This window comes from Centruroides vittatus, unplaced genomic scaffold, assembly GCF_030686945.1.
Source record: "Centruroides vittatus isolate TY-2023 unplaced genomic scaffold, ASM3068694v2 contig_806, whole genome shotgun sequence".
NCBI lineage: Eukaryota > Metazoa > Arthropoda > Arachnida > Scorpiones > Buthidae > Centruroides > Centruroides vittatus.
Window position 1 is genome coordinate 176,705 of NW_027122524.1, and position 25,060 is coordinate 201,764.

Below are 25,060 nucleotides of genomic sequence, written 5' to 3' on the forward strand. Positions count from 1 at the left end.
AATCTTACAAGCAAGGATCTTAAGTGAGTTTTTAACAGAATCAATAACAGTACGTTATTCCAATAAATTTAATATAAGAATTAAAATAGAAATGACTAATTATTCAATAATTATCCATGTAGTAGATTGCTTAACGATACGTGATATTTATTATTACTTTTCTTTATCGGGGAGAAAGGGCAAATCCTTTCCTAAATTCGGCAAAAAGTTCTAGCAATTGAAAAACAGCAGTTAGACAGACAATGCAAAAACACAGATAAAAAATTCTTCCTCATGTTTATATTTATGTAAAGCTTCGAACTACTCAACCTCTTCGTTCCTCTTAATCTATATGAACCCATATGCCTACAATTACTGTATTTAGATTAAGAGGTTATTTTTAATAATTAAAAGATAAACTTTAAGAACAAGAGCAGAATAAGTTTATTGTGTAAAAAACAAACAATAATTTGATATTACTTATTGTGTAATATTTTTAATAATTAGTACAATATTTAATTTTGTATATATATTTTAAAATTAGTTCAGAGATTGCCAATCATTCTCTTGTATCCATCCCTTTTAAGAAACATCATTTTTCATCGACATATTTAATATTATATACTATATATTAAGCAATATTATTAAAAGACAAATAAACTAAAATTTATATTTATTTACTTTACTAATTTTTCATGCGACGTTGTTCTTCTATCAGTGCTCACTCAGAAGCAAAACTGCAGAACAACTCAATGATCTTGCAGTGAAACCATGACCATTGAGTGTTGCAGAATACTTGAAAAAACTGCCAAGAAGTGTAACACATGTAATCGATTTGTTTGTAATAATATTCTTACTGTCATAAAATCAACAATATGCAAAGCATGCAATAACCAACGAAATTGAAATGAACATCTATTCGTTCTGAGTGACTGTGTTGCATAATACTTTTGAGTGTTTCACTTCATTTACTAGTGGAAGCTATTTTACCATAGGAAATGAAGTGAAACACATAAATGCATATAAAGCTAATTGTTGTGTTTTATTTTATATTACACGTTAATTAAAGTATTTATAAAAGGGGTCGTTCACTGACCCACATGGTCGTAGTGTTTCAAAGTTTGTCGAAAGGTTATGACAGATTTGATTTATTCATACCCGCCATCGATAAACATCGATGAGAATGTCTTTTTCTGCAGAAAATTGGTCTTTGTTTGGGTGCGAGACAAGTGTAAAAAATTCGGAAACTTCCACGTCGGTAACTCATTGGTGAGGCGCGAACCACGTGCTCGATGGTTTAATTCATTCAAACACTGAAGCGCTTCTTTTATATATAACGGAGCCACTTCTCAAGATTATAGTAAATATAAAGACGTTACTGTTTCGTCCGGAAAAATAAAAGTTTGTTTGCTGTAAACCCACGTATTCTTTTGAACCATTTTTATATTCCTTTTGGTTGTATATAACAGAGAAAAAGAATGGCGATCGTTAAAGAACCAGCAAATCCTGAAATTTTGTATACATATTTGGTCTCAGGAGATCTTTAAACGTCGATAAATGGAAAAACTGCGGGTTTGTTTTGTATGTCTGAATGAGCAATGAATTGATTCACCTACTTTCATGGAAACGATTCGTGTGCGTTTATCGAAAATGTCTACAGTTTTTCAGAGAAGTTCGGGTACTTCAAGATTGATGCTATTCAATTTTATTAGTTAAAGGTTGAGGGTGCGAAATGATAGAAAAGTCGTGTGTCATAACTCGAAAAGGGTCAGGCTCAACAAAGATTTTCATTGTTATTGGTACTTACACTTTTATTCTTACCTTATAAGAGCTCATTTCTACCCAGAAAATTAAGTTTTTCGACATTTTATAATAAATTGTTTTATATCTTTTATATAAAAGATTTTCAAAAGAATATTATAAGAGATAACGCCACAAGCAATTGTAAATGTTAAGGAGAAAGTTAAGAAACTCCCTTTTAGATTTGAAATTGTTTTCACACACAATTACGTGTATCAGAAAATTTCGTATAAATCGAAAAAACAACATTAATTTTAATGTCACTTTTTAACAATGTTCTCGATGTAACAATTTCGAATTGCTTCAATTGTCAAGGCGAAATGAAGCGTTCTTTCGAAAATATTTGCTTGCGATTTGCTAGTGAGAAAATGAAGGGAGAAAGGTAAATTTCATCAAAAGTTTAAACAATTTAGAAGAGAAGTACGAATTCCAAAAAATTGGTAATGGATCTTTTGGCACAGTCTATGTGGGTCGGTGTGAAACTTCCGACAGAACAATCGCTGTCAAAGCCATCAAGAAACGGCGGATTTTATTAAATCAGGTATGCATTGAGCCTTGTTTTCCTTCTATGAAAACCAATACAATGTCTTGGCATTCGTAGAATTTAAGAATGTACTACTTTATTTTATCTTTGGCACATGAAGTGTGTACACTTGAGTGAAAAAACACAGTTCAGTCAAAATTATATACTTCAACTCACAGATTCTGTAAACTGTCAGCGAATTTTAAAGGTATCAAAGGTAGTCTATCGAAAAATATCTTTTATATAGTGTATATATATATTTTATACTAAGATTTAGTAAAAATTATTCAATTTGAATATTCTGTTCATTTAAAATTATTTATTTGGTTATTTAAGCATACCGGTACAACCATGATGCAAAGAGAAAACACAAAAAGAACGAGCAATTATTTATTGTGACATCATCACAATGCCAGGCAGCAATTTTAATCATATTTAAAATCTATTTAATTTAAAATATATGCTCTTCACCTCAAATTAGTATTAGCTTGTCCCTATACAACAAAGTCGTTCCGGTCATCTATCTAATATCTTTCAGGGGAAAATGTTTGTATTGAAAAAACGTGACTTCAGACGTTCATATATATAGTTAGTTTGAGCCTACTGCACGTACGGTTTCCACATATGGTCTCGACGTTCATCTATCTAACTCCGTTCTCTAGATTAAGGAATGACGAACAGACGGATGAACGACAGTGAGAATATTTAGATTTATAATTTCTTTAAATTGCAGTCTTATGACACACCGATTCCCAAAAGATTAGATAAGATCAAGAAAAATAAGCCCGTATTTTTATACTAAACAAACGTTATATGACATGATGTATTTTTGAAAATAAAATGTTCGATAATGTAGTGTTAACTACAAGTGACACTTATCAAAGTTTGTTGTTATAAAAGATGCTTTTAAAGCTTCCAGTTTGAAATAAAGAAAACATTCAGTTTGAAGGAAATTTCATTTAGTAATTAAAATGTAAATAACAATAATAATTTTGCACAAAAGAACTTCTTCAGTAATAAGTGTATCAATGGTTAAAAACTGCTACAGTAGCAGATCTCAATGCAGAAAACTTATAAATGTGTTCATGTAAAAATCGCATAATTGCACGAATTCTTTTATTTCGTCATCCAAGTTAAAAAATAAATTATAAATAAAATAGTCGTGGCAATCATTTTCCTCCCTCTTAAATATGTGTGTCAGTATATTACCTTAAGTGTAAGATGAAAAAGTAAAAGAACGGTACTTGCTGTCTGCTGATGATCTTCTGCAGAAATCACTGCGATTTCTATAGCAACTTTCTTTACCACGTTGAACGTTTGCATATTGTAGCGTTAATAATTGTTCAGGCTACCACTTGCAACACAACAATTTGCATGTTAAGTACAATAAACAAGAGCTTATAAATGTTATTAGTTAGATAATGTTATGAATATTAGCACCTCCCTACACTTTAGTTCGAATTTAAAATTTATCGATTTTAATTTCCGGACACCACACCAGTTTCTATGTATTAATACTATCAAAGCGATTGAAGATTTGATTATGTTTAAGTAAAACGAATAGGAGATAACGTGTTTTCCTTTAATTTACTTATCTTTATTCATTCTTACTTCTTACTATACTTATATTTGTTTATTCGACTACTAAATATCAATAACACTTATACCCAAATATTTAATATATGTTTTCTCTACTAAATAGATTCCATGCGAAACTCGTCGAACGAATTTAAAAGAGGTCAATGAAAGATAAAACGTTCATAAAATCTTAATACTTTTAAATATAACTGTACCCGTAGGCTGTAAAAAACAGCGCAATTTGTTATTTACAGTGTTTCCTATATGAAAGTCGAAAGTACTTCGAAATGTATTAGTCTATTTGAAAGACCCAACTTTCCTGTTTTTCGTACTGTTAAACAAACTATACAAATTTAATTGCCTTGTCTATCAATGATTTGAATTCACTATAGATTTTGTCATTAGAAGAAAATATATGAGACAATATTATTTTTAAAACGGCTGTATACTACACTATAACACTAAAAACGTGCATTTTTACTTTTAAGGAAAACAGTTTAAAACATAACCGTGATACGATGTGCATAAACACATTTATATTACTACGTTGTATACTCACAAAATTGCTTTACCTGATGACTCTCATCGTTTAAAGTTTCAGCTTACTCATTTCATCACATCGAAATTCATCACTGAAAACTACATGCCATTTTATAAATACAGTTTATACTATTCTCTTATTTCAAAAACACCCGTCTACATAATCACACATTTCGAATTCTGTTTACTCGCAGATTTAAATAAGATATGATCACGTAAAGTTTTGTATTGCTCCAAAGAAATAACATATCTGTCAGAAATTCCTCGGAATACTTCAACTTCCAATGCAACCAGTTTTTCATCTTCACTTACTTTTAATAATTTCAGCTGGTCGTCAGACAAATCCAAATTGAGAATTACATTCGTGAATCTATGGATTTCTGTTTGCATAGGGAATATTAGGCCAATAAGAAAGATGTCCAAGTTATTTGTAATTATTACATTAATGAAATCGATCATGTGTGAAAAAGTTTCTCTGATATCGTACACATTTCCCGTAAATGTACTTTTAAGTGTGAGGAGAAGATACATCTTCGTATTATTCGATAAAGTATAGTTGATTAAATAGAACAGATCGTCATACTCAGTTTCATCCAGTTCATTCCACGTAAATGCAAATGTCTCACTGAAATGAAAGTATAACGTTTTGAATTCATACCACTTCAACAACCTTCGGAGATAAGCAAAACAGTTCCAATAACGTAGAATTACTTTGGCATTAGAACAGAATTGTTCCCAATTTGTTTTCAGTTTGATTTCTTTGCGAGCGCGGAGCAGGAATTTAGGAGAAAACATTTTCCCTTCTATATCTTCTAAGATGTTTTTGGGTAAAGGTTTATCCTTATAAAATCCCAATAAAAACAATAACTCCGTTTCTCCAATATTACCTGGAAATGAAACAATTCCGATATACATAAATAAAGATGATAGAAATTCGCCGAATGTGAGATGTACAAAACTGTATCGAATTGTGTTATCGCATTGAGAAATGGAATCGAGAGTCAGAATGTCCAGTCCCATAATAAAATTATATTCATCTTCTTTCGGAAAAGACTTCCTCAAGTGTTCTGAGCTGATAGAATCGTGTATTTCTCCAAATTTCACTAACAAATTTTCTCCCACAAAATATTTTCCTCTTTTAAACTTGTCTTGCTGATTTGTTTTTCTAACATAACGTTCAGTTATGAGAGAGAATATTCGGATGTATAAATCGGTTATAGTTTCAAGTTTTTCGGTTTCTCCACTCTGATGAAGGCAACACAACATGTGTAGCATTAGAGGACATTCTGCAATTTTTGCATAGAAATCGTGTTCATTCAGTTTAGAAAACAGTTCGTTTGCTTTTTTATCGTCTTCCCTAAATATTGATTTAATATATTTCTTTTGATATTGTAGAGAAAACCCTTCTATGGAAAACCTCATGTTCATGTCTTCCCTGATGTCTTCTGCTGCTTGAGGTCGACTGGTAACCACAATCGTCATTCGATGAGAAATACAAAAAGATTCCTTTCTTATAAATCTTATAATTTTAGATTTTTCTACAATCTCGTCGAAACCGTCCAAAATCACTAAAATATTCAGCCGCATGTCTTGTAGATTCCAATTCATATTAGTTAGTGAGAATTCACGCATGTCGTCGAATAATGCATCCTTGACGCTTTTATTACTTAATTCTCGTAAAATTACAATAAAAGTTAAGTCAAAGTGTTTGAGGTAATTCGTGGTTGCCCAGTCGTACACAATTTTCTTGCAAAGAGTCGATTTGCCATAACCGGGATCCCCCGTAACTAGAATAGTTTGATGTCCATATTCTATGGAAAATATCTCATTCAGACTTACTTTCTCTCCGCTTTTCTTTCCAAATAAATCTGCCTTATTTACAGTCAATTCTACAAAATAATCCTTTAGTGGGAAATCGTTCCTCTTGCCTTCCCATAAAAAGGATCTCATGTAGGAAAAGTATGTCATGTATTTGTTTTTCAACATCTGGCGGTAACTCTTCAACATTTCTGTTAAAAAAAAATAACAACAGTTAAAGAAATTTCCTATTCTTAATATTTTGTTTGTGAATTGGGAATTATAAAAAAAGTTATAACACGATGAAAGTGCCGTTTTTATCTATTTTTCTATTTTATTAATCATTAAAAATATACCTCTGCTTTACAAATGTGTTATTAGGATATGGCCCTTACTGTTCCTCTGCAAGAACCCATAAATAACGAGAGAGACTAATTTCAAATGAATTTAGATAATTCATCTTATTTAATCAACTCTTTTAATTCTGACTCAATGAATAGCAGGAGAATACAATATTGTAATCCACTATTCACTCGAAATGAATAGTGGGATTTCAATTGTTTATATTGAAATAAAAACGAAAAGTTTCCTTAAATCTCTCATTATTTTACTTTGCTTCAAATACTTAATTAATAGTAAAATCATCGACGCAAATTACAAATATTTTCCTGAATGTAGGCCTATATTCTGAATAAAGCACTTTGTCTAATTAAAGCATTCTATAATGCTGTAATATAAAAAATTAATTACTAATTTAATAATTAATTTATTAATAATGTAATTAATATGGTAGATTAATTACATATATTAGTACCAGAAAATAACTCAGAAATTTAAATTATAATTACGATGCTCTTGTGTTATTGTAAACACACCCACTTACCACTCCTTTCTTCATCTTCTTTCTTTAATAAACTTCTCTTCGATTCTTCCGAATGAATTTCTATTTTTGGTCCAAGGTGAACTTGTGTACAGTTCTTGAGCATCGTTGGAGATTGATTACAATTTTCCACTGAAATTATTATTTATTATTTTATAAGTTTAACCTATTATTAGTTACATAATAGTAAAAATTAAGCTGTGTAACTGTTACAATCGGAAACATTTTCGTCTTTCAAAAAAGTTTCTGTAAAAATATATTAAAGCATAACAATTTAATGTCAGTAAATAATTGTCTTTTAATATTTACAACAACTTATGTGAATTTCGATGTTTATATTTTTGGCATATTTATTTACAATACTCTGTCTTTATACATAAAAACTGAAAATAATACTTTTTTTCTATGATTATCTTCTTATTAAGAAGATAAAATGACGAATATTTAACAAGTTTAAGCATTAGACATATTCTTTATTCTATCAACAATACAACTAATTTATGTTTAAGACCTGAGAAAGAAAAGCGAATAACCAGAAATAAATTAATTTTTTAGAATATCAACGAAGACGTTTTATTTATGAGATAAAAGATGCAAAAAACACTTACCCTTTAATAGTTCTTTAAGTATATTTTCATTTTGCGTCGTTCCATACGTTGCCTGTTAAGTAATAGATATATATACATTATTCTTTTGTAATTAGTCTACAGTACAGTTTATAGAAAGTTAAATTAAGAATATAAACTGTATTTAATACTAATGCACCGCTGTACTTTACGTGTTATCGTATAAAGAAACCATGATTTACTCTACTTATTTTTCAGTAATTGAAAACATTTTTCATATTTAAAATCTAATAGTTACATATTTTAGTTTCTTACACGAAATAAAACGAAATGTTTAGTCATTATCATTGTAATTTAATATAATTTAATTCAAGTAAATTAATAATTTAGATTAAAAGAATCTGTACTTTGCAAACTTACATTTGCATCTTGTTTATAATTAACTGGAGGTACCAGGACATTCTTCTCCTCACTTGAAACTCCTGCTTCTTCCATTTCTTTAATTTAACTTTAATAATTTAATAATTAAATAGCCTGAATAAAATATAAAAATTTGCACATTTCTTCGATTCACTACAAATCTATTGAAATATGATTTTTAATTATACTTGTGACTATTTACCTTACTATAACACTTAAAATCCAGGTATATAGGTCTTCATATGCAAGAAGTTTTAATAGTCGAATTCTCCTGCACCAATAGACAAGTAATTTTTAATACTATAGTATTATTGTAATCTGTATATATTGTATACATATAAAGGCTAAACAATACTTACTTCATAGAAATATGTTTTATACACAATAATAGGTGTTGGGAATTAACATTTGACAGAAAGTCTGTTTAAATAATATTTATTAATTTATGCACAATGTTAAAAAATTGCATTTGGAAGCTGGCATTCTCTAGATGCTCATTATAAAACATATATTTCGAATCAGGACTTTTCGGCAGTGTTGAGTCTTCCACTTTTTATTGGAGCCATTTGATCCTCGTCATGTGAAACTCAGATAGATCTAAAATTTATTATATAATAAAAAATTTATAGAAGTAACAAAAGCCAATTAATACTGCATATTATACTGTAAAATTTTCTCTTGTGTACATTTATTACAAGTTGTAAAATACGTAATTACGTTAATTAACCGGTGACTAAACTCAGCAACAGAAAGAAATCGATTTGGTTTATACGAGTTTTCTTCTGGAATATAGACTACCGAATTATACAAAACCCTATTACAAGTAACTATAACAAGTAACATCCATAAATTCAGAAATTACACCGAATATTTTTTGCATTATTCGACGTTCAAACTGTCCTAAGTCAGGAAAATCTGGGGGATCAACTATGCCTGATCGCCATACTGTTCATATAACAGCGGGAGAGTAAAATTCGCGGATAATAGGATTATTAAACGACTCATTGCAAACGAATATAACATACGAAAGAGTAACAAAGTTGTTTATCCGAGGAAAATTTATCTGTGACCGGAAGAAGGTTGGCACCTCTACGATGCCACGTCAGAATGTCCCATTCGACACAAGCCGCGATCGCGAATACTAACTAGGTCACGTGAGGGGTAGCCATCGGATTCCGGTTGGAAGCTATCGGCTAGTCAGCGAGGTTAGACTTTTATCAATAATCGTATCCACTCGATAACCGAAAACACCACTCCAACGACATAATTAGAAAGTACTAAGGTTTACCTTTATCCCTGTCAAATTATTTTACTAACAAGCAGTTGATCATCATGTGCAAAAACAGTAGTAAACAGCAGACAAACGCTTCACGCAGACATTGAAGGAAGTACTTTTACGTAATTCTAAAATGAAACTATACTTTATCCTTGAGAAGTTTTAGTGTTAACTGCTGCCATCTATTGACATTGTTCTGCGAAAATATAAATTGATAACTGCAAATAAGCAGTAAGCAAGGTGAAATGTTAATTTTGTGTGCGGGTTTCTTAGAGAAGTGTTATCGATACAAATATCATACACTAGAAAGATGATTGTTCTTATCAATATTTTTATATTAATAATGTTAACATTAAAATGTTAATATTAAAATGTTAATACATGTATTAATATGTAACACGACGGCGCTTGCAGACTACAAGAAAGTGGAGAACCAGCTGTAATAAAGGGCATCGTACGTAAATTATATATATATATATACATTCTGATTACATACATGTATTACTAAAATACTAAGAATGGTTTTGTACGTGTATAAAAATAGTATCTGCACGATGAAATGACGACTACAAATAATAAGCTGGCCGATAACAGGACGATAACACTTTCAAAATGACTTGAAATGTACAAAAGAAATATATTAATTAATAATAAACAATAACTTTTAAAAAAATATGCGTATTTACGTAAAACGTATAGAAATGCAAAATGTAAAAATGTTTAAATATAGTATAAAATTATTGTAGTGTTATTTATTTGTATAATAAATTTATTTAAGAAATGTCAATTAATACTACTTTTATTCCACTTTAGAATATTATGGGGAAATAAAAAAAAGATAGCTAAATTTTATCATTATTATATTTAGATGCCAGGAACATTATGTTCTGTTGCAACTTGTATTAAAGATATCGTAATCGCGTGCTATAACGTCAGTGACCCGCTATTGCTTGGGGTACCCACCGATAAGGAACCCCAAACGAATCTATTATAAGAAAATATTTCCACAAAAATTACTCCCCGAACTAAAATGTCTAAAGTCAACACTGTACACGGGACCACCTAATTTAAATTCGCCTGGAGTACATGAAGTTATAACACTCCACTAACTCTAGGCATATAGGTCTTCATATGCAAGAGGCTGTAATAGTGGAATTCTCCTGTACCAACAGACAAGTATTTTTTTAATACAATAGTATTACTGTAATCTGTACACATTGTATAGATATATAAGCTAAACAATACTTACATGATATAAATCTACGTTTTATACACAGTAATAGGTGTTGGGAATTATCACTTGACAGAAAGTCTGTGTAGATAATATTTATTAATTTATGCACAATGTTTAAAAAGATTTCATTTCAACGCTGAAGTTCTGTAGATGCGAATCATAAAAAGAATATTTCGAATCAAGGCTTCCAGTTTTTATTGTTGTCATTTGTTCCTTGACACGTGAAACTCAGTAAGACCCTAAAATTTATTAATTAACCGTTTCCATGCTGGCGATCTACAGCAAATAATTGAGTGAAATTCGTCATGCGGCGCACTTTTTGCAGTTTTTGGATAATTTTTAAATCGCGATATTTCGCTTCAAAATCGCGCTAGGTTTAATCTGTTTTCTTGTGTTTGATTAAGAAAATATTACAATTTACGATTGTTTAATTTTTAGTTTAATAGAAATTTAAAATAATATTAAAATTTTAAGCTTACGAACAAAAGAAAAAAATTATTAATTTACAGAGAATCGCTAAACTTTGTACATTTGTTAGTTAGATACATCTGTCTTAATTTAAATAAAAGAAACCGCAGCTCTCTAGCTAGAGCGGGGGAGAAGTTATTGCCATTATTTACACTATGTCTCTAATTACTTAGCAGGGAGAAAAGTCGATTGTTATCGTAAAGCAACAGGTTAAAGTTTATCATCATATATTTATGCTTAAAATAGTGAATATTTGACACATTTTTATATTCTTTCAATGCTTTATACAATAATACACTAAAATAAGCGATTAGTTAATTTTTTCCTGCAATTACGCAATATCCGGAAGTAATGAGTTTTTCGGTAAATTTTTCAGATAGAAGCTTTTGATAAGAAATCTTCTTGTCTAAATAAAGTCAAATGACATGAAAACTAGTAGAATTACGGCTCTAAAATGATGAATATAGCTATCTTTTAGTGTTTGTTTACATTGTGACTTTAATCACGTTGATTGGTTCTTCGAGGGAAAATCCCGACCAAGTGGTTTTAAAAAAAAACTCTCATTCGCTGAAGTTGATTCAGTCATAATATAAATTACCAATTAGAGCGTAATAGGCGTAGAAACAAAATTTTTAAAGCCAATTAACAGCAAGAAGATCTTCCATAGATTTACTATAGGGAGGTGGAGTTTCCTGGAAATATTTATTTCTAGATAGTTTTAAAAACATATTTACTAGCCAAAATATTGTAGAATTAGCTAATTTAATGTCTAAATACATTAAATTAGTTAATTAATGCTAAAAAACGATTTAAAAAGCGGATTTATTGCGATTGTTCACATTTTACTTGGAAGGTTGAACACGGGACTTTTCGCGGCAAATTTTCTTTTCACAAGACTGTGATTAGTTAAAGTAATGTCAACAAAGACAGAACATACCCAATAAAACTGTAGAAAGAGTTTTCCTTTGATTGTTTTCAGTCAACTGTGTAGTTAACTGGGAAGATTTGCTGTAGAATGATAGGGGGTCCATTTTACCGAAATATTTATGGCCCAGGGGTGGTCACAAAACACTTTTTGGCTTAAACAAAGTCAATCGACCTACAGAAGAGCGAATTCAAAGCTAAGATCGCTGGAAAATCGAATATAACGCAAAATAATCGAATTTTTTGATTAATTATGCCTAAAGGCGTATGCCACATCACAAATTAACGGCAAATCACGTGACATACGCCTAAAGGCGTATAACCGCATGGAATGTGTTAAACAGTAAAAAATTTATGGGAACAACAAAAGACAATACTTCGAGCGGACGATTATTGTTATCGCCAACGGTTTGATTTTCGGTCGGTGCGATAAAAAATTTGCTTCTTTCAAGCGTTTTTTTTTTCTTTTTTAGATTTGTTTCGTATTCTGCAATTCTGTTGGTAAGTTTAAATTACGATGTTTCTAAATTTAGGTATTTTGGAAGATTTTAAGTCGAATTTGACAATTAGTGTCAATGGCTATCGGACAAATCTCTATTTGCATAAGAATTAATCGATCGTCGCGCGGTTTCTTCACAGAGACGACGAATGTGGTGTTTCCTCTTATTTCGGGACATACTTTTCACTCTTAATTAATTTTCTTTAGGCCCAAATCCAATGGAATTGTTAAAACAAGACGGAAATTAATAAATACATTACATTGGTATTCCCCGGCTACAGTTTACATGCGCATCACATCCCATATGAAACTCGCACCGTTATATAGTCTGAACTTTAATTAAACGAAATAATTCGAGGTTATTCGTCAGCGCGTTTTCTCTATTTTCACAAAGGTTTTGTGTTATGGCAATGGACAGAATTGTATAATTTGTAGAAGCTGATTTCTCTAAATATATGAGCATCTCACTTGCCAAATCGTTAACTGCATAAAACAAAACGTTTAAAATGAAATTTAATTTTTAAAAATTCGATAAATATTAAAATTGCACACTTTTAGATCCATTAAAAACGTTTCTACTTCTATTGATATTTATTTCCATCCACATGGAAACATTTTTAATATAGAAACAGACGATAAAACGTGATAAAGTAATTAAAATGAGTACGACAGTTTGGCAATGAACTAAAAAATATAATAGGTGTTCGGAAATTCACCAACAAAACCGCTCTCCTGCTTTCACAGCGCTGAATTCACCAAAAATGCCGTTCTGCAGTATCGAGAGTCACGGCAGTCACGCAGCGCCAAGTGGAAAATTCACTGACCGACTACGTATACAGGAATCAGAGTTGTCGATTGTCGGGGGTCGATTTCTCCGTCTTCCAAACGTCTGTAGTAAATGTGAATATCTCGTTCGGAAGATACTTGCTTTCTTAGGTAGCGTGCAAAATTTCAGGTTTTTCTATAAAGGGGTCGCCGAAATATAAGCAATTTAAAAGTGCAAAGATGGCCATAAAAGCTGTATTTTTCTTTCTTTCTTCTTTTCTTTCTTTTTCTTCTTTTACTTATTCATTTGGCGGTGCAGATGCTCCTAGAGAAAAAACACTACTGGGTCTAGAGAGCTCAAATTTTAAACTTAAGCCTTTCTCGTTATCAGTGAGGAGCTAACGAAACTTGCGGGTCGATAGGTCAAAGTTGGCGGGGGGTCCGATCTTTTACCTTTATCGCTTCCTAGGAAAAAATTGCATCCAAACGAAACGAATGATTTTCATTCGAAATGTTGCCCAGAATAACAGAAGCTCAAATTTATGCAAATTGAACAGCGAATTGTCGCCACCGTCGCTCTCTTTTTATCTGTTTAGTATATACGAATTCTATTTAATTCTAAACCTACATTATTAATATATTTCACATTTAATGACTTGTGCCATTCGAATTTTTAGTAAATATAAATATATATAATAGGCCGTTGCTTGATTTTGATGATAGCTGTCTGTAGTATGTTGTTTTACACGTGATAAAGGCATTTAAACGCCCAGTGTACCTTTGTAATTGACAGTGGGAATTTTTAAAGCAATGTACAGGGTATAGAAAAGAAATGTTTGCTTGATTAAACAGAAACTACTGCGCCAAGTGATAAATTTTATTAGACCAAAGAAAAAGAGATAGGTTGAAGAATGAAAGCAAAAAGATAAGTGACAGCAGCACCCGGTATTCCCAGGTCGTCTCCGTCCCAAGTACTGACCGGGCCCGACGCTGCTTGACTTCGGTGATCGGACGAGAACCGGTATTTTCAGCGTGGTATGGCCGCTGTCGAAGACAAACCACCTTTACAGCATTACTTATGCATATTCGTAGCTAATTCGCGCTTCCAATATCGCTTTTCGTCCCACTTCCCTTCGCATTTCACGCTAAGTACACTTTAAACCAGGTCTTCTGAAAGCGCTCGACAGGAATCGATGGGAAAAAAGTTTATTAAACATTGACAATTTTACTAATTTAATAAGACTTAGGCCCTATTATATAATGCATCTGTCTGGTTATATGTAATATTATAAATGATAAACAATCGAAAGATCACATCGGCAATTCTTTTATTGTCACATGATCACAATGCCGGCTTGCAAGCTTTCATTTATTTCATTTAAAATATATGTTGTCCATCCCAAATCAGTTCCTGTGCGTCATATCTATCTAACTCTTTTAGGGGAAGGGGAATTTTTCAATTGAAATAACGTGACTTTTGTTTTGCATCGGACACAGTTAGTACGTAGTCGGGTCTCCTGTTGCCCATATCTTTCGTCTATCTAACTCCGTTCTCGAGATAAGGAAAAGACGGACAGTCTACAGTTTTATTTTTTTCCAATTGCAGGCCAATAAAATTCTTGTTTGCTTGTCCTATTATGATTACGTAGCTTAACAGTAAGTAGGAAGGTTAAAGGGGTCGACTGTCGAAAAAGTTTGCAGACGACTGAAACCCCAAAACTTGCAAAAACGTTTTTCAGCACAATCGTGATTTTTACCAGGTAAAACCCGTACGTCAGTCTGCGAGTTCGCCTACGGCCCTACACCGTTTAATGAACAGAACAATGGTAGCGCTTATTTTTAACTTCAGGCTTTTCATTTGGCATTTCATTTCTATTTTCTATGCCTATTATATTGTAGCTTAGAAAAAAAAACTGCATATAATAGCGTAACTTTTTCTCTTGTAAAAATTTGTCATAAGTTGTAAAATATGTAATTAAGTTGATTAACCAGTGAATAATCTCAGCGACAGAAAAATACGATTTGGTATTATACGAGGTTTCTTCTGGAATATGGACAACCCAATTATATAGAACCTTATTACAAGTGACACTAAAACAGGGTCTCGCACTCGATTTATGTTATCATTTATCTTTACCTTCTCCTTTCCGACTTCGAGTTTAAAAAGTAAACAAACTGTCTTTCCCAAGCAATACGGCGGATTGTTCCACAGTGAAGTCACCTGAGGCTTCCAGTACGCCGCTGGTAGCGACTGAGAATTGCCGCTTTAGTTAATTATTATAGTTCCATGGGCCGAATAAATGTGTTGTGGTTCCGAAATTTCACCCCATGGCTAGTTTTGTCACATATCTGTGTCCTAGGTAAAGGAGAGCATCATAACAAGCCAAATGACAGAATGCGGTTTGTGGTATATTCGAGCCTCTCGTAAAAGCAACAACAATAATAATATTTCTCGATAAGTATAATCCGTGTCTCTTAATGTATTGTTAATCTCTGTTTAATAATCTTACTCTGAATATTACGAACCACATTATATGCAGCTAGTTTAAATAAACCAGCAAGAAGTTGCTCAACATTTAAAATTTCGGTGACAAAATTTGTTATCATATTTCATTTTAAAAAACATCTTTCTATTTTTATCTATTATAAAACGACAAAAAGCTTAATTTTGAGGGTAGGAATGAGTTTTATGAAAAAATTGTAAATGCTAATAACGAGTAAAATCATCATTAAGTCTGACTCTAGTAGAGAAACACCCGACTCCAATTCTTTGTATATCTACTCGACCTTTAACCACCAAAATTTAATAGCATCAATTTTTCTAACACGTAAATCTCCGTAAACATATTTGAAGCTTTAAAAGACTTACGTAAAAATATAATTTTTCAAGACTATCCTTTTATAGTTTTAACAGACCAACAGGGTTAATGTTCCTCTTCAGAATCGGTAATATAATCCGTTTCAGAGGCATTAAAGTTAACGTTATGGGGCGAGAGACTGTCGACCACTGACTCATTGGGCCGTCAATTGTGATATTAAAATCGGTAGCACAGAACCGGGAGATTAAAGAATGAAAAGAACAGATGAAATAAGGTGTTCTCAGGTGGTAGTTGATAATTATCAACATCAATCATCACAATAGGTATGATGAAATCGTGTTAGTTTCTTCATGTTGATGACCAGGTTGTCACATAACTGATAAGCCTATTAGTCATTTATTCCTGTAGATCTGCTTAGGGGGAAAGTCGAGATTATGGGTATGGATATTTTTGTGAGATATTTTATGGATGGAAAAATACTGTTTATATACAGGCTGTGTGCATAGAATACCAATAAACTGTAATTTGACACCTGCGAAAGAAGCTTGGAAGAGATGATTTATCACGTGATTTTTAGCATGTTTATAATGTTATAATATGTTAATGTTTTAATAATTTTAATGTTATAAAATCACATATTTTACCGATTCCATGTACTTCAAATCGTAAATTGTACTGAATTTCCAGATAGAATTGGAAAGCTTTCCAATTACAATGATTATAATTATAAGTACTGTACTCGCTATGCCCGATATTCCCTTATCTAACGTAAAGAATTTATTAGATTTATATAAATATGAAGCTTAATAATAATATGTTAATATTTAAATTTTTAGGCTATCTTTCTTAAATTAGTTTCAAACATATTATAATTTAATGAATTCATTTGTAAAAAGTCGAAAAAAATTTTACTTTCTTAATGTGAACTGAAATCGTAAAGTGAAGATACCTGGTGTATCCGATTTCTGTTTTAACATTTCATACAATTGAAAATATGGCGTACGAAATAAATGTTTCAGCTTACTAAAGTAACACATAACTGCATAAACGTCGTTGGTAAATTCAGTGACATCACTTTATGATATTGAAAGTAAGTTTGATCGAAGAATTTATCTATAATCGTATCCAGTCGATAACAGATGACACCACTCCGATGAGAGTAGTCACTAGAAAGGTCCACCTTTATCTCTGTTTTACTAAGCAGCAGTTGATCACCTCGTCCTAACTGTAGTAACAGTAGACAAACACCACCCAGACATTCAAGGAAGTTGTTCTACGTAATTCTAAAAGGAAACTTATTATAACCTTGAGAAGTTTTAGTGTTAACTGCTACCATCTGTTGACATTGTTCTAAGAAAGTATAAATTGATAACTGTAAATAAGCAGTAAGCAGCTTAATAAGAGAGATTACATCAAATCGCGCGTAGACGTATATAACCTGAAGTTTGAAGGGATGCTCTGGAAGATCAGACGAAGGCGATGGTTCGAACTGTCCGTTAGTTTGATTTTACACTGGAGAAGGTTGGTAGTTTAGGATAGTTCGAAATGCGGCGACGTCTTACACTTAATAAATTTCCCGTTTAGGATGATGATTTAATCGAAGTCAGAATGGGGGGCGTTCTTGTTGATATTGAGGTTATTCAATAGCGAAGATGAGGTAATTCCATGTGGGGAAGCACATGGAATTAAGGAACTGGCGACGACTGACTCATTCGATCGTCAGTTCTGATATTCAAATCGGTAGCGCACGGCCGGGAGGTCAACAGAACACGAGAAAGCACATGAGCATGAAAAATCAGAACTTCTCAGATAGTGGACGATAATCATCAACGACGGTTATCAAAGCAGGTATGATAAAATTGTGTTAATAATTTTTTTTTGTTCAAGTCCGAGATCTCACAGTGTGCATAATGTACAGCCGGATATTTTCCGGATAGTTCCTTTAATTCTTACATAAATATACCTTATTTCGATTAATATATAAGTATTCTTTGCAATAAGAAAGTACTATTGTCGACATACTCATTCACTTTAGTTTCACCAACACCTAATTTTTTGCTGAGTTTAAATTCGTTTATTTTTATAAACGTTTTCAACCTATTTACTATAGGCCATCGTCAGGTTTACTGTAAATGTTCCAACACAGAGCGTATTTTTAAAATTCAAAAATAATTTAATTTTAAAATAAATTGAAAGAAGTGTGTATATTAATTAAATAAACAAGAAAAAAGGCAAGGCCATTTTTGGGACAAGACTACGTCTCGGAGACTAAGGGCTCGTTTTCTAAAGAAAAGGGAAAAATAAGCACTAACCAGTTCGAAATTCTTAACGAGCAACACACGCGCAAATCTCGCACTAGCGCCTGTTGGAACAGTGTCGCCATTTTGTATTTTTTGACTCGGTTCTCGGTCCCCTGACTACCTACATGTCTGGTTTGTTTTATGCGCGCATGATTCGGGTACCAAATAATCTGTGCCAAATAGCAACTCCGGGCATGTACTCCAGCATATTTCTAAGGTGCCCAGCCGTTGACAGCAGCACGATTTTAAAGACAAGACATAGTCTCGTCAATAAACAAATAAAACAGTAAACAAAGCTAACTATAAAGAAACATGCTCCAAGGGTTTTTAAGTCCCATTCTTTTTTCTATTATATATTCTCATGCTGTTGAAAGCACATTAGCATCCCTAGCATTTAGGCAACGATTTTTCATTTTACTTTTATAAATTTCCACTTTTTCCATTTCCAACGCAATGGATGGAGAGTGCACCGTTTTAATGACTTTCGCCTCTTTCCATTTTACATCCACTCCTTCAGTCTGCTCCATAATCGTTAATATTATGTTGTGTCCTTTGTCAGCGTTGTATCTATGCTCTCGTAGACGTATTGCCAGGTTTCTTCTACTCACACCCACATAATCTTTTCGATTTCTGTTGATTTTCAAATGGTTTCTTATATACCCAAGCTTTCTCTTCCTTTTTTTCGCCGTCTTTATCGTTCCATAGTAAGCTATAAATACTGGATGCTCATTTATAGACCATTCTCGAAATTTTATAAGAAACTAACTCATTCACCACACCCCCTAAATGCCTATCGTATGTGAATTTGTTAATTCCTTCTGAGGTGGTATCTTTTTTGCCTTTATTTCTTCTGTAGTCTTCGATCATTACTTCAATCGTAACGGTTTTCTAACCCACAGATGTTGCAACACTTTTAATTCTATTAATCTCATTGAGACTGTCCTGCACGTTGGTACAATATAAAAATGCTGATAATTTATATTTATACGGATCGTTGGACCAAGATGGTATTCACAGAGGAGCATGTGTGGGTTTTAAATACACACAGGTGTGTATATTTCCTTGTTTAACCATCTCACGTAGCACTAGTTCGCACAGTAATCCTGACTTAGGTCTTCCCATTTCAATACCTTTCTTTTGTTTGTATGTCACTCCGTTGAATCTAAAAAAAATTTGTTTATTTATTTATTTAATGTACACACGTCTTTCAATTGATTTTAAAATTAAATTATTTTTTGTGACTTTTAATATTTTTCCTCAATTCAGCCTGTAAAAATTGAAGCATTATTTTGGAAGTTACGTTAAAATTTACATCTGTTTTCATGGGGTCCGATGGTAGTCATTCTGAATATTTACGACACCATTAATTTAATTAAATACTTTTATGGTATGGATATACATTAACCCAAATTAAAATGGAAAAAAAAGGTTTATGGGAAAGTTATTAATTGGAAATGGAAAAATCACTGGTGAAGAAGTCGTATAAAAGTGCCAAAAGGAAACTTGGCCGATGTGTACTTTGATACAGGTTAAAAACAGGAAGAATTCAATTCTTTTTTCTGAACGTACAAACTTTTTATGCTCTGGAATTCTGATTTGTATTGAATCTGTTCAAGAATACAACAATGAAAATGTCAAACAGTAAGTATCTTAGAAGTTATATTTATAATAGGAGGAGTGTCAAACTAGCGGCCCCCGATGTGGTTTTCCGTGGCCCGCAGCCACGATGCTCTGAAATGAAATAAAACGGCTTACAGATCAAGACTAACTGACAAACTTCTATCTGTCATAAAGAAGATTGTTCTCAGTCTTTGAATCCGGATATTAGAAAACAAGGAGGAGGAAGATAGCGCTGGCCAGTTTCCAGCGAAAACAATTAATTTAGTTTTATAAATATGCAAATTAAATAAAATAAACGTTTAAATAAAAGTAACACTATAGCAATTATAGGCTACAGGGTGTTTTTTTTTTAACTGGCGGTACTCAGAGACATTTGTAGAGCAATCTAACAGTCAGTCAGTCAGTCAAATAATCTTTATTCTCTGGCACTGCTGAGCACAGCCAGGCAGAGATACAAAAAGTACATAGTAGATACATGCTGTTAGTCATACAAGGGATACAATAAAAGGGCAGAGAAAGAGCAATCTAACAGCCGGACTGTCGCCAAATTTGGAAGAGTGACCAAGGACGACATGGAAAAGAGATTTCGCGAAGAAAAAAGTAGTACCCAAATTCGCCGGTAGGGGTAAATTTAGCGCTGTTGCAGCGAAACATCAAGAAATGTCAGAGCAAATGACAACCGTGTAGCATTGTCGATTGGTTTTAATTCTTGCAGGCGGCTTATCTTGTATGGATAGAACTTGAGAACTTTTCGCAGATCTTGCCATACCGTCCAAGGCACCATTTCCAATTGTCGTGCAACTCCCCGGGCGCTGCTACTACAAGCAACGTTCCCCTGTGAACCTTCAACGAGTGCAGTCGCAACATCACTAACTGTCTGTGCAGACATTGGTATCCGCCCTCTACCAGGCCGAACTGCTCATGATCCTGTCTCTTCAAATTTCTTTATCAAGTCTTTCAGTCCATTAATTGATAGAGGACCTTTTCGGAAGTTGATACGGGTTCTAAACTTACGAAGAGCGCACGGTGCGCTCGATTGGTCAAGATAATAAAGTTTCACAAGCAACGCACGTTGAGGTAACGAAAGATGCATGTTGAACTCTGCTGACATCCGGAATGCGCTTCAGACTTTTGTCCTTGTCTTTTAAGCTCAAATTAGGTGGTGCTGCTGTCGATTACGTTATTGTGAATTTGCATTTTCAGGTGTTATCAGCGCGTTATGCAAATTCTTAGCTGTTTCGCTGCAACAGCGACAAATTCACCCCTACCGGCGAATTTGGGTACTACTTTTTTCTTCGCGGATTCTCTTTCCCATGTCGTCCTTAGTCACTCTCCCAAATTTGGCGACAGTCCGGCAGTTAGATTGCTCTCAGATGTCTTTGAGTATCGTCAGTTAAAAAAAACACGTGTATATTGTTGAGTTGAATTCACTGAACTACATAATGTGTTTTAATTGCCCTATCAATATTTGTATCCCCCGCATCATGGGTCAAACCAGTATGCTTAAATAAATAAAAAGAAATAAAAAAATAAGATATAAACGTATGTATATTTTAAAACTACGAAACACATACGAAAGAAAGTTATTACGAGTATTTTCTACTAAAAGTAATTAGGACAAAATTAATTTATATTGATATTTCGGCCTAATTCGTATTTTAATAATATAATTTAAATATTAAAAATTGCATTTATTCGAATAATTAAACATGGCGATTTCTATCGATGCAAAGTGGGTGTAACTCGGAATATGTGAAAGCAGTTATTAACGAACATCTGTTACACACGTGGAAGATCTAACACTAAAACTATCGATTTAAAATAATTTAAAATTAAATTAAATAACTCTTAAAATAATTTTATTTAATCCACAATTATTGAAGTTTTAAATTATTGATTCAGTTTAAAATATTAGAACGTTAAGAAATATAATTTGAGATTGTAAATTTCGATTTTTATAGATGCAAACTCGAAAACCTGTAAAAGCAGTTGTTAACAAACACCTGTTGTTTACTGTCTGAAAACGTTGGAAAACTGTCTGAAAAATTCGATTTAAAATAATTTCTAAATATAATTCGATTAAATATTATTTTAATTAAGCCAAAATTGAATTTTCTAATTTTTCACTTTATTCAAAATATTGGAAAATTAACAAGTCTAATATAGAAGATTTGAAAATTTAAAATCCAATAAATGGAAAGTAGAAGATAATAAATTTCTAATTAAATAGGCCCTAATTGTAAATATAAATTAATTTAAATTAGTTAAACTTAATACATTCTGTAATTACTTTTTAATAAACAGTTTATATTTTCTGAACTGGTAAGGCAACATTCAAAGTGTAACACAGCATCGTACCTATGAAAGAAGAGGTGACGATGTTATATAAAGCAATTAAATTATTAACGATACGAAAAATAGTTTTGCTAATAAAAATTCGATTAAGTGCACTTTAAGATTTTCTGTATTATAAAAAAATCATTAATGAAGCTTACGACCGGATACGAAATGAAACGTAAAAGGAAGGGCAAAATCTACGTAAATTAAATGAAGTAATTTCATTGGATTCTAAATTCAAAATACCATCTGCGATGTCAAACATTCCGAATGACAGGAAGGAAGCGAAATAGCGGTGAATTCAGACAATTCTACGCGGAATTTAGCTGTTAAAAGGCACGGAAGACTAGTATTAAAGCACATTTCGGCGATCAACAAACCGAAAGCAACATGAAAACCACTTTCTTTCTACTGGTCGTTGTTGGTAAGTTGAGTATATTCTGTAATTTTTAAATTTATAATTGATAAGTGAGCTGCAATTTGGAAAAATTGTTGTGTTATAAATGTATATTGTCGTCTGTCTGTCTTTTCTTAATGTCGAAAAAGGAGTTAGATGGATAAACGTTATCATCACATACGGCGATCCAAGATTGCAGGAGGTCCTGATCAATTACATAAGAACTTCCGATGATAACCGAGACTCATTTTATTTCAATTTAATCTTGCCCCTGTAAGATGTTATATAGATGACCGGCTGTATTGTTAAAGAAAGATGTATGAGGTCCCTGTCCCTCACCCCCGGGGGAATTTCGAAAATTCTCTTCTTAGTGTACGTTCGCATGACGTACCCTAACTGTGTACCAAATTTCAACTTTCAACTCCTAACCGTTTGCGCTGATTATTATCATCGACCCGTCTCGATTATAAATATAGATATGTTGTTAAATTTTTAATTAATATTATGCTAATTGTAATTGACATAAATTATAATTAATAAAAGATTATTTATTCTGTTAGGAATTTCAATCGTAGCAAACAGCGAAGCATCTAAGAAAAAAATAAAGAAACATGTCTCATTTAACAAAGGCGAGAAAAAGTCTGTCGACGATGTGAGGAGAGAAAGAATTGTGAAGGACAAATACAATTCTAGAAAGGACTCAAATCGAATAGGTCACTTGAGTGGAATTTTATCAGGTAGGCCTAGTGAGCCTCTAGCAGGTATATCCCTATCAGGCATATTGAATGGATTCCGCAACTTGAGTTTGGATGACTTTTTTCACTGTACTGAAAACAAGGTAAGTTTTATATATTTTTCTATTTTAATATAATCTCAACTTATTATTTTGTTTTTTTTCCTTTGTTTTAAATATGAAAATAATCCTTTTTCTTTTCTCAGCTTGGGGCTAATTTGGAAAAATGCTATAGGCAACTTGAACTTCTTGGCTTAAACGTTAGTGCAATTGTAATGTTTTTAGATGACTACGTAGCAGGTGGCGCAATTCGTCGAGAGGACAGATGCGACTCGTGTGACGATGAAGATTGGGATTGGGAAAAAGAATATTCATTGGCAAGCAACGAATGCGGGCTTCTCGATAATATTACGAATTATTTGTCTTGCGTCATGAAAGAGCTAAAAGATTTCGATTGCCTCGATTATATTAACGGTGCTCTTAGGGCAGTTTTGAAATGCCTGGCATATTTTCTTGACAGATTTTATAACGACCCCGATTATGATTGCGGCGATTTATATAGAGATCTTGAACGTGTTCTACAGCTTCTTGGGAGCATTATAGTTGGTTTACTTGGAGGCATTGTAAATCCAGAAATGCCAGAATTCTGCGGAACAACCGACGATTAAAAATAATATTCTGATAATACAAAATATTAAATACATAATGTAATTTCAAATCGATTTCATCATTATTATAAATTTAAACTATGTAATATGAATTTAACGTATTTAAGAAAATAAAATTATTAGCATGCAACCTTGCTTGTTGTGTATTTTTAAAATTTTCATTAATACGTCATTTTTTCACTTCGTCATAATGTTTAAGGCCGACTGTATTGTGTTTAGTGATACACGTATTGTCTAGCAGATGACGTAAGAAGTTTAACGTGACTTTTTTCTATTACAATTTCTGTTAAATCTACTATTAACGCACGGTTAAGAATTTTCAAACACGTATGAAATAATTTTCTACGAATTTGCTACAACTTTTATAATTATCAATTAGCAAAGTATGGCAGACTTCACTTTAAAATTATAGTATCTTACTTTATCTATTACTAAAGCTATTTGTCGTCGATGAAACAAGTGCTTTCTCTAGACTAGAGTTCTATTTAATTTATAATAAATCTTCCAGGTATTTCCCGGATTTTCCATACCTAGGAGATTTCCACCCAAGCCACATACCAAACGATTTGAGTTTCTATCGATAGTCTTGGCTCTTCACATTCCCTCCACTTCTCACAACGTGAACAGATCTTTCTCGCTTTTATCAAACCCTATAAATAATTTCGGAACCCCACATAAGCTTTGACCTGTCACAGATAATTTTTTCTTTGTCTTCCTCTTTCTTTCCGAGAATTTCGTGTTCGACGATAGTTTTTACGAAATTATTGTGCATAGTACTATAACCTATAAATTTAATTTTCGTTTTTTCTGTTTATTGTATTATCTTCCTGTGCTCTGGCACTTTCCACCGAATTGTTTCATTTCTTTTTGTTCAGTTCAGTTTTTATTGTTCATTCCTTTTCATATCCATATTTTTACTGAGTCCAGACAGGTCGTC

At 32.4% G+C, this 25,060-nt stretch overlaps 1 protein-coding gene, 1 long non-coding RNA gene and 1 other non-coding gene across 7 annotated transcripts in view; 1 reads left to right on the top strand and 2 right to left on the bottom strand.

Moving 5' to 3' along the window:
* Window positions 1-4,394: 4,394 nt before the first annotated feature.
* Window positions 4,395-25,060, bottom strand: part of LOC136982085 (NACHT, LRR and PYD domains-containing protein 3-like) — a 37,434-nt gene continuing 16,768 nt past the window's right edge. For 2 of the 5 annotated variants that reach the window (XM_067278504.1, XM_067278505.1), the window contains 2 exons: window positions 7,101-7,229; window positions 4,395-6,429 (listed from right to left, as the gene is read on the bottom strand). In XM_067278504.1, the coding sequence (XP_067134605.1) occupies window positions 4,577-6,429; window positions 7,101-7,229 (1,982 nt within the window). In that variant the 3' untranslated portion in view covers window positions 4,395-4,576. Of the gene's footprint in view, window positions 6,430-7,100; window positions 7,230-7,705; window positions 7,758-8,083; window positions 8,198-8,285; window positions 8,355-8,442; window positions 8,681-9,371; window positions 9,455-25,060 lie in introns of those variants that run through there. The other 3 variants (XM_067278503.1, XM_067278502.1, XM_067278501.1) reach the window with 3 other exon arrangements.
* Window positions 14,180-14,298, bottom strand: LOC136982095 (5S ribosomal RNA). The gene has a single exon (XR_010881849.1). It is a non-coding gene; the product is annotated as a 5S ribosomal RNA (ribosomal RNA).
* On the top strand, window positions 23,444-23,808 carry LOC136982080 (uncharacterized). The gene is made up of 2 exons (XR_010881848.1): window positions 23,444-23,560; window positions 23,662-23,808. It is a non-coding gene; the product is annotated as an uncharacterized lncRNA (long non-coding RNA).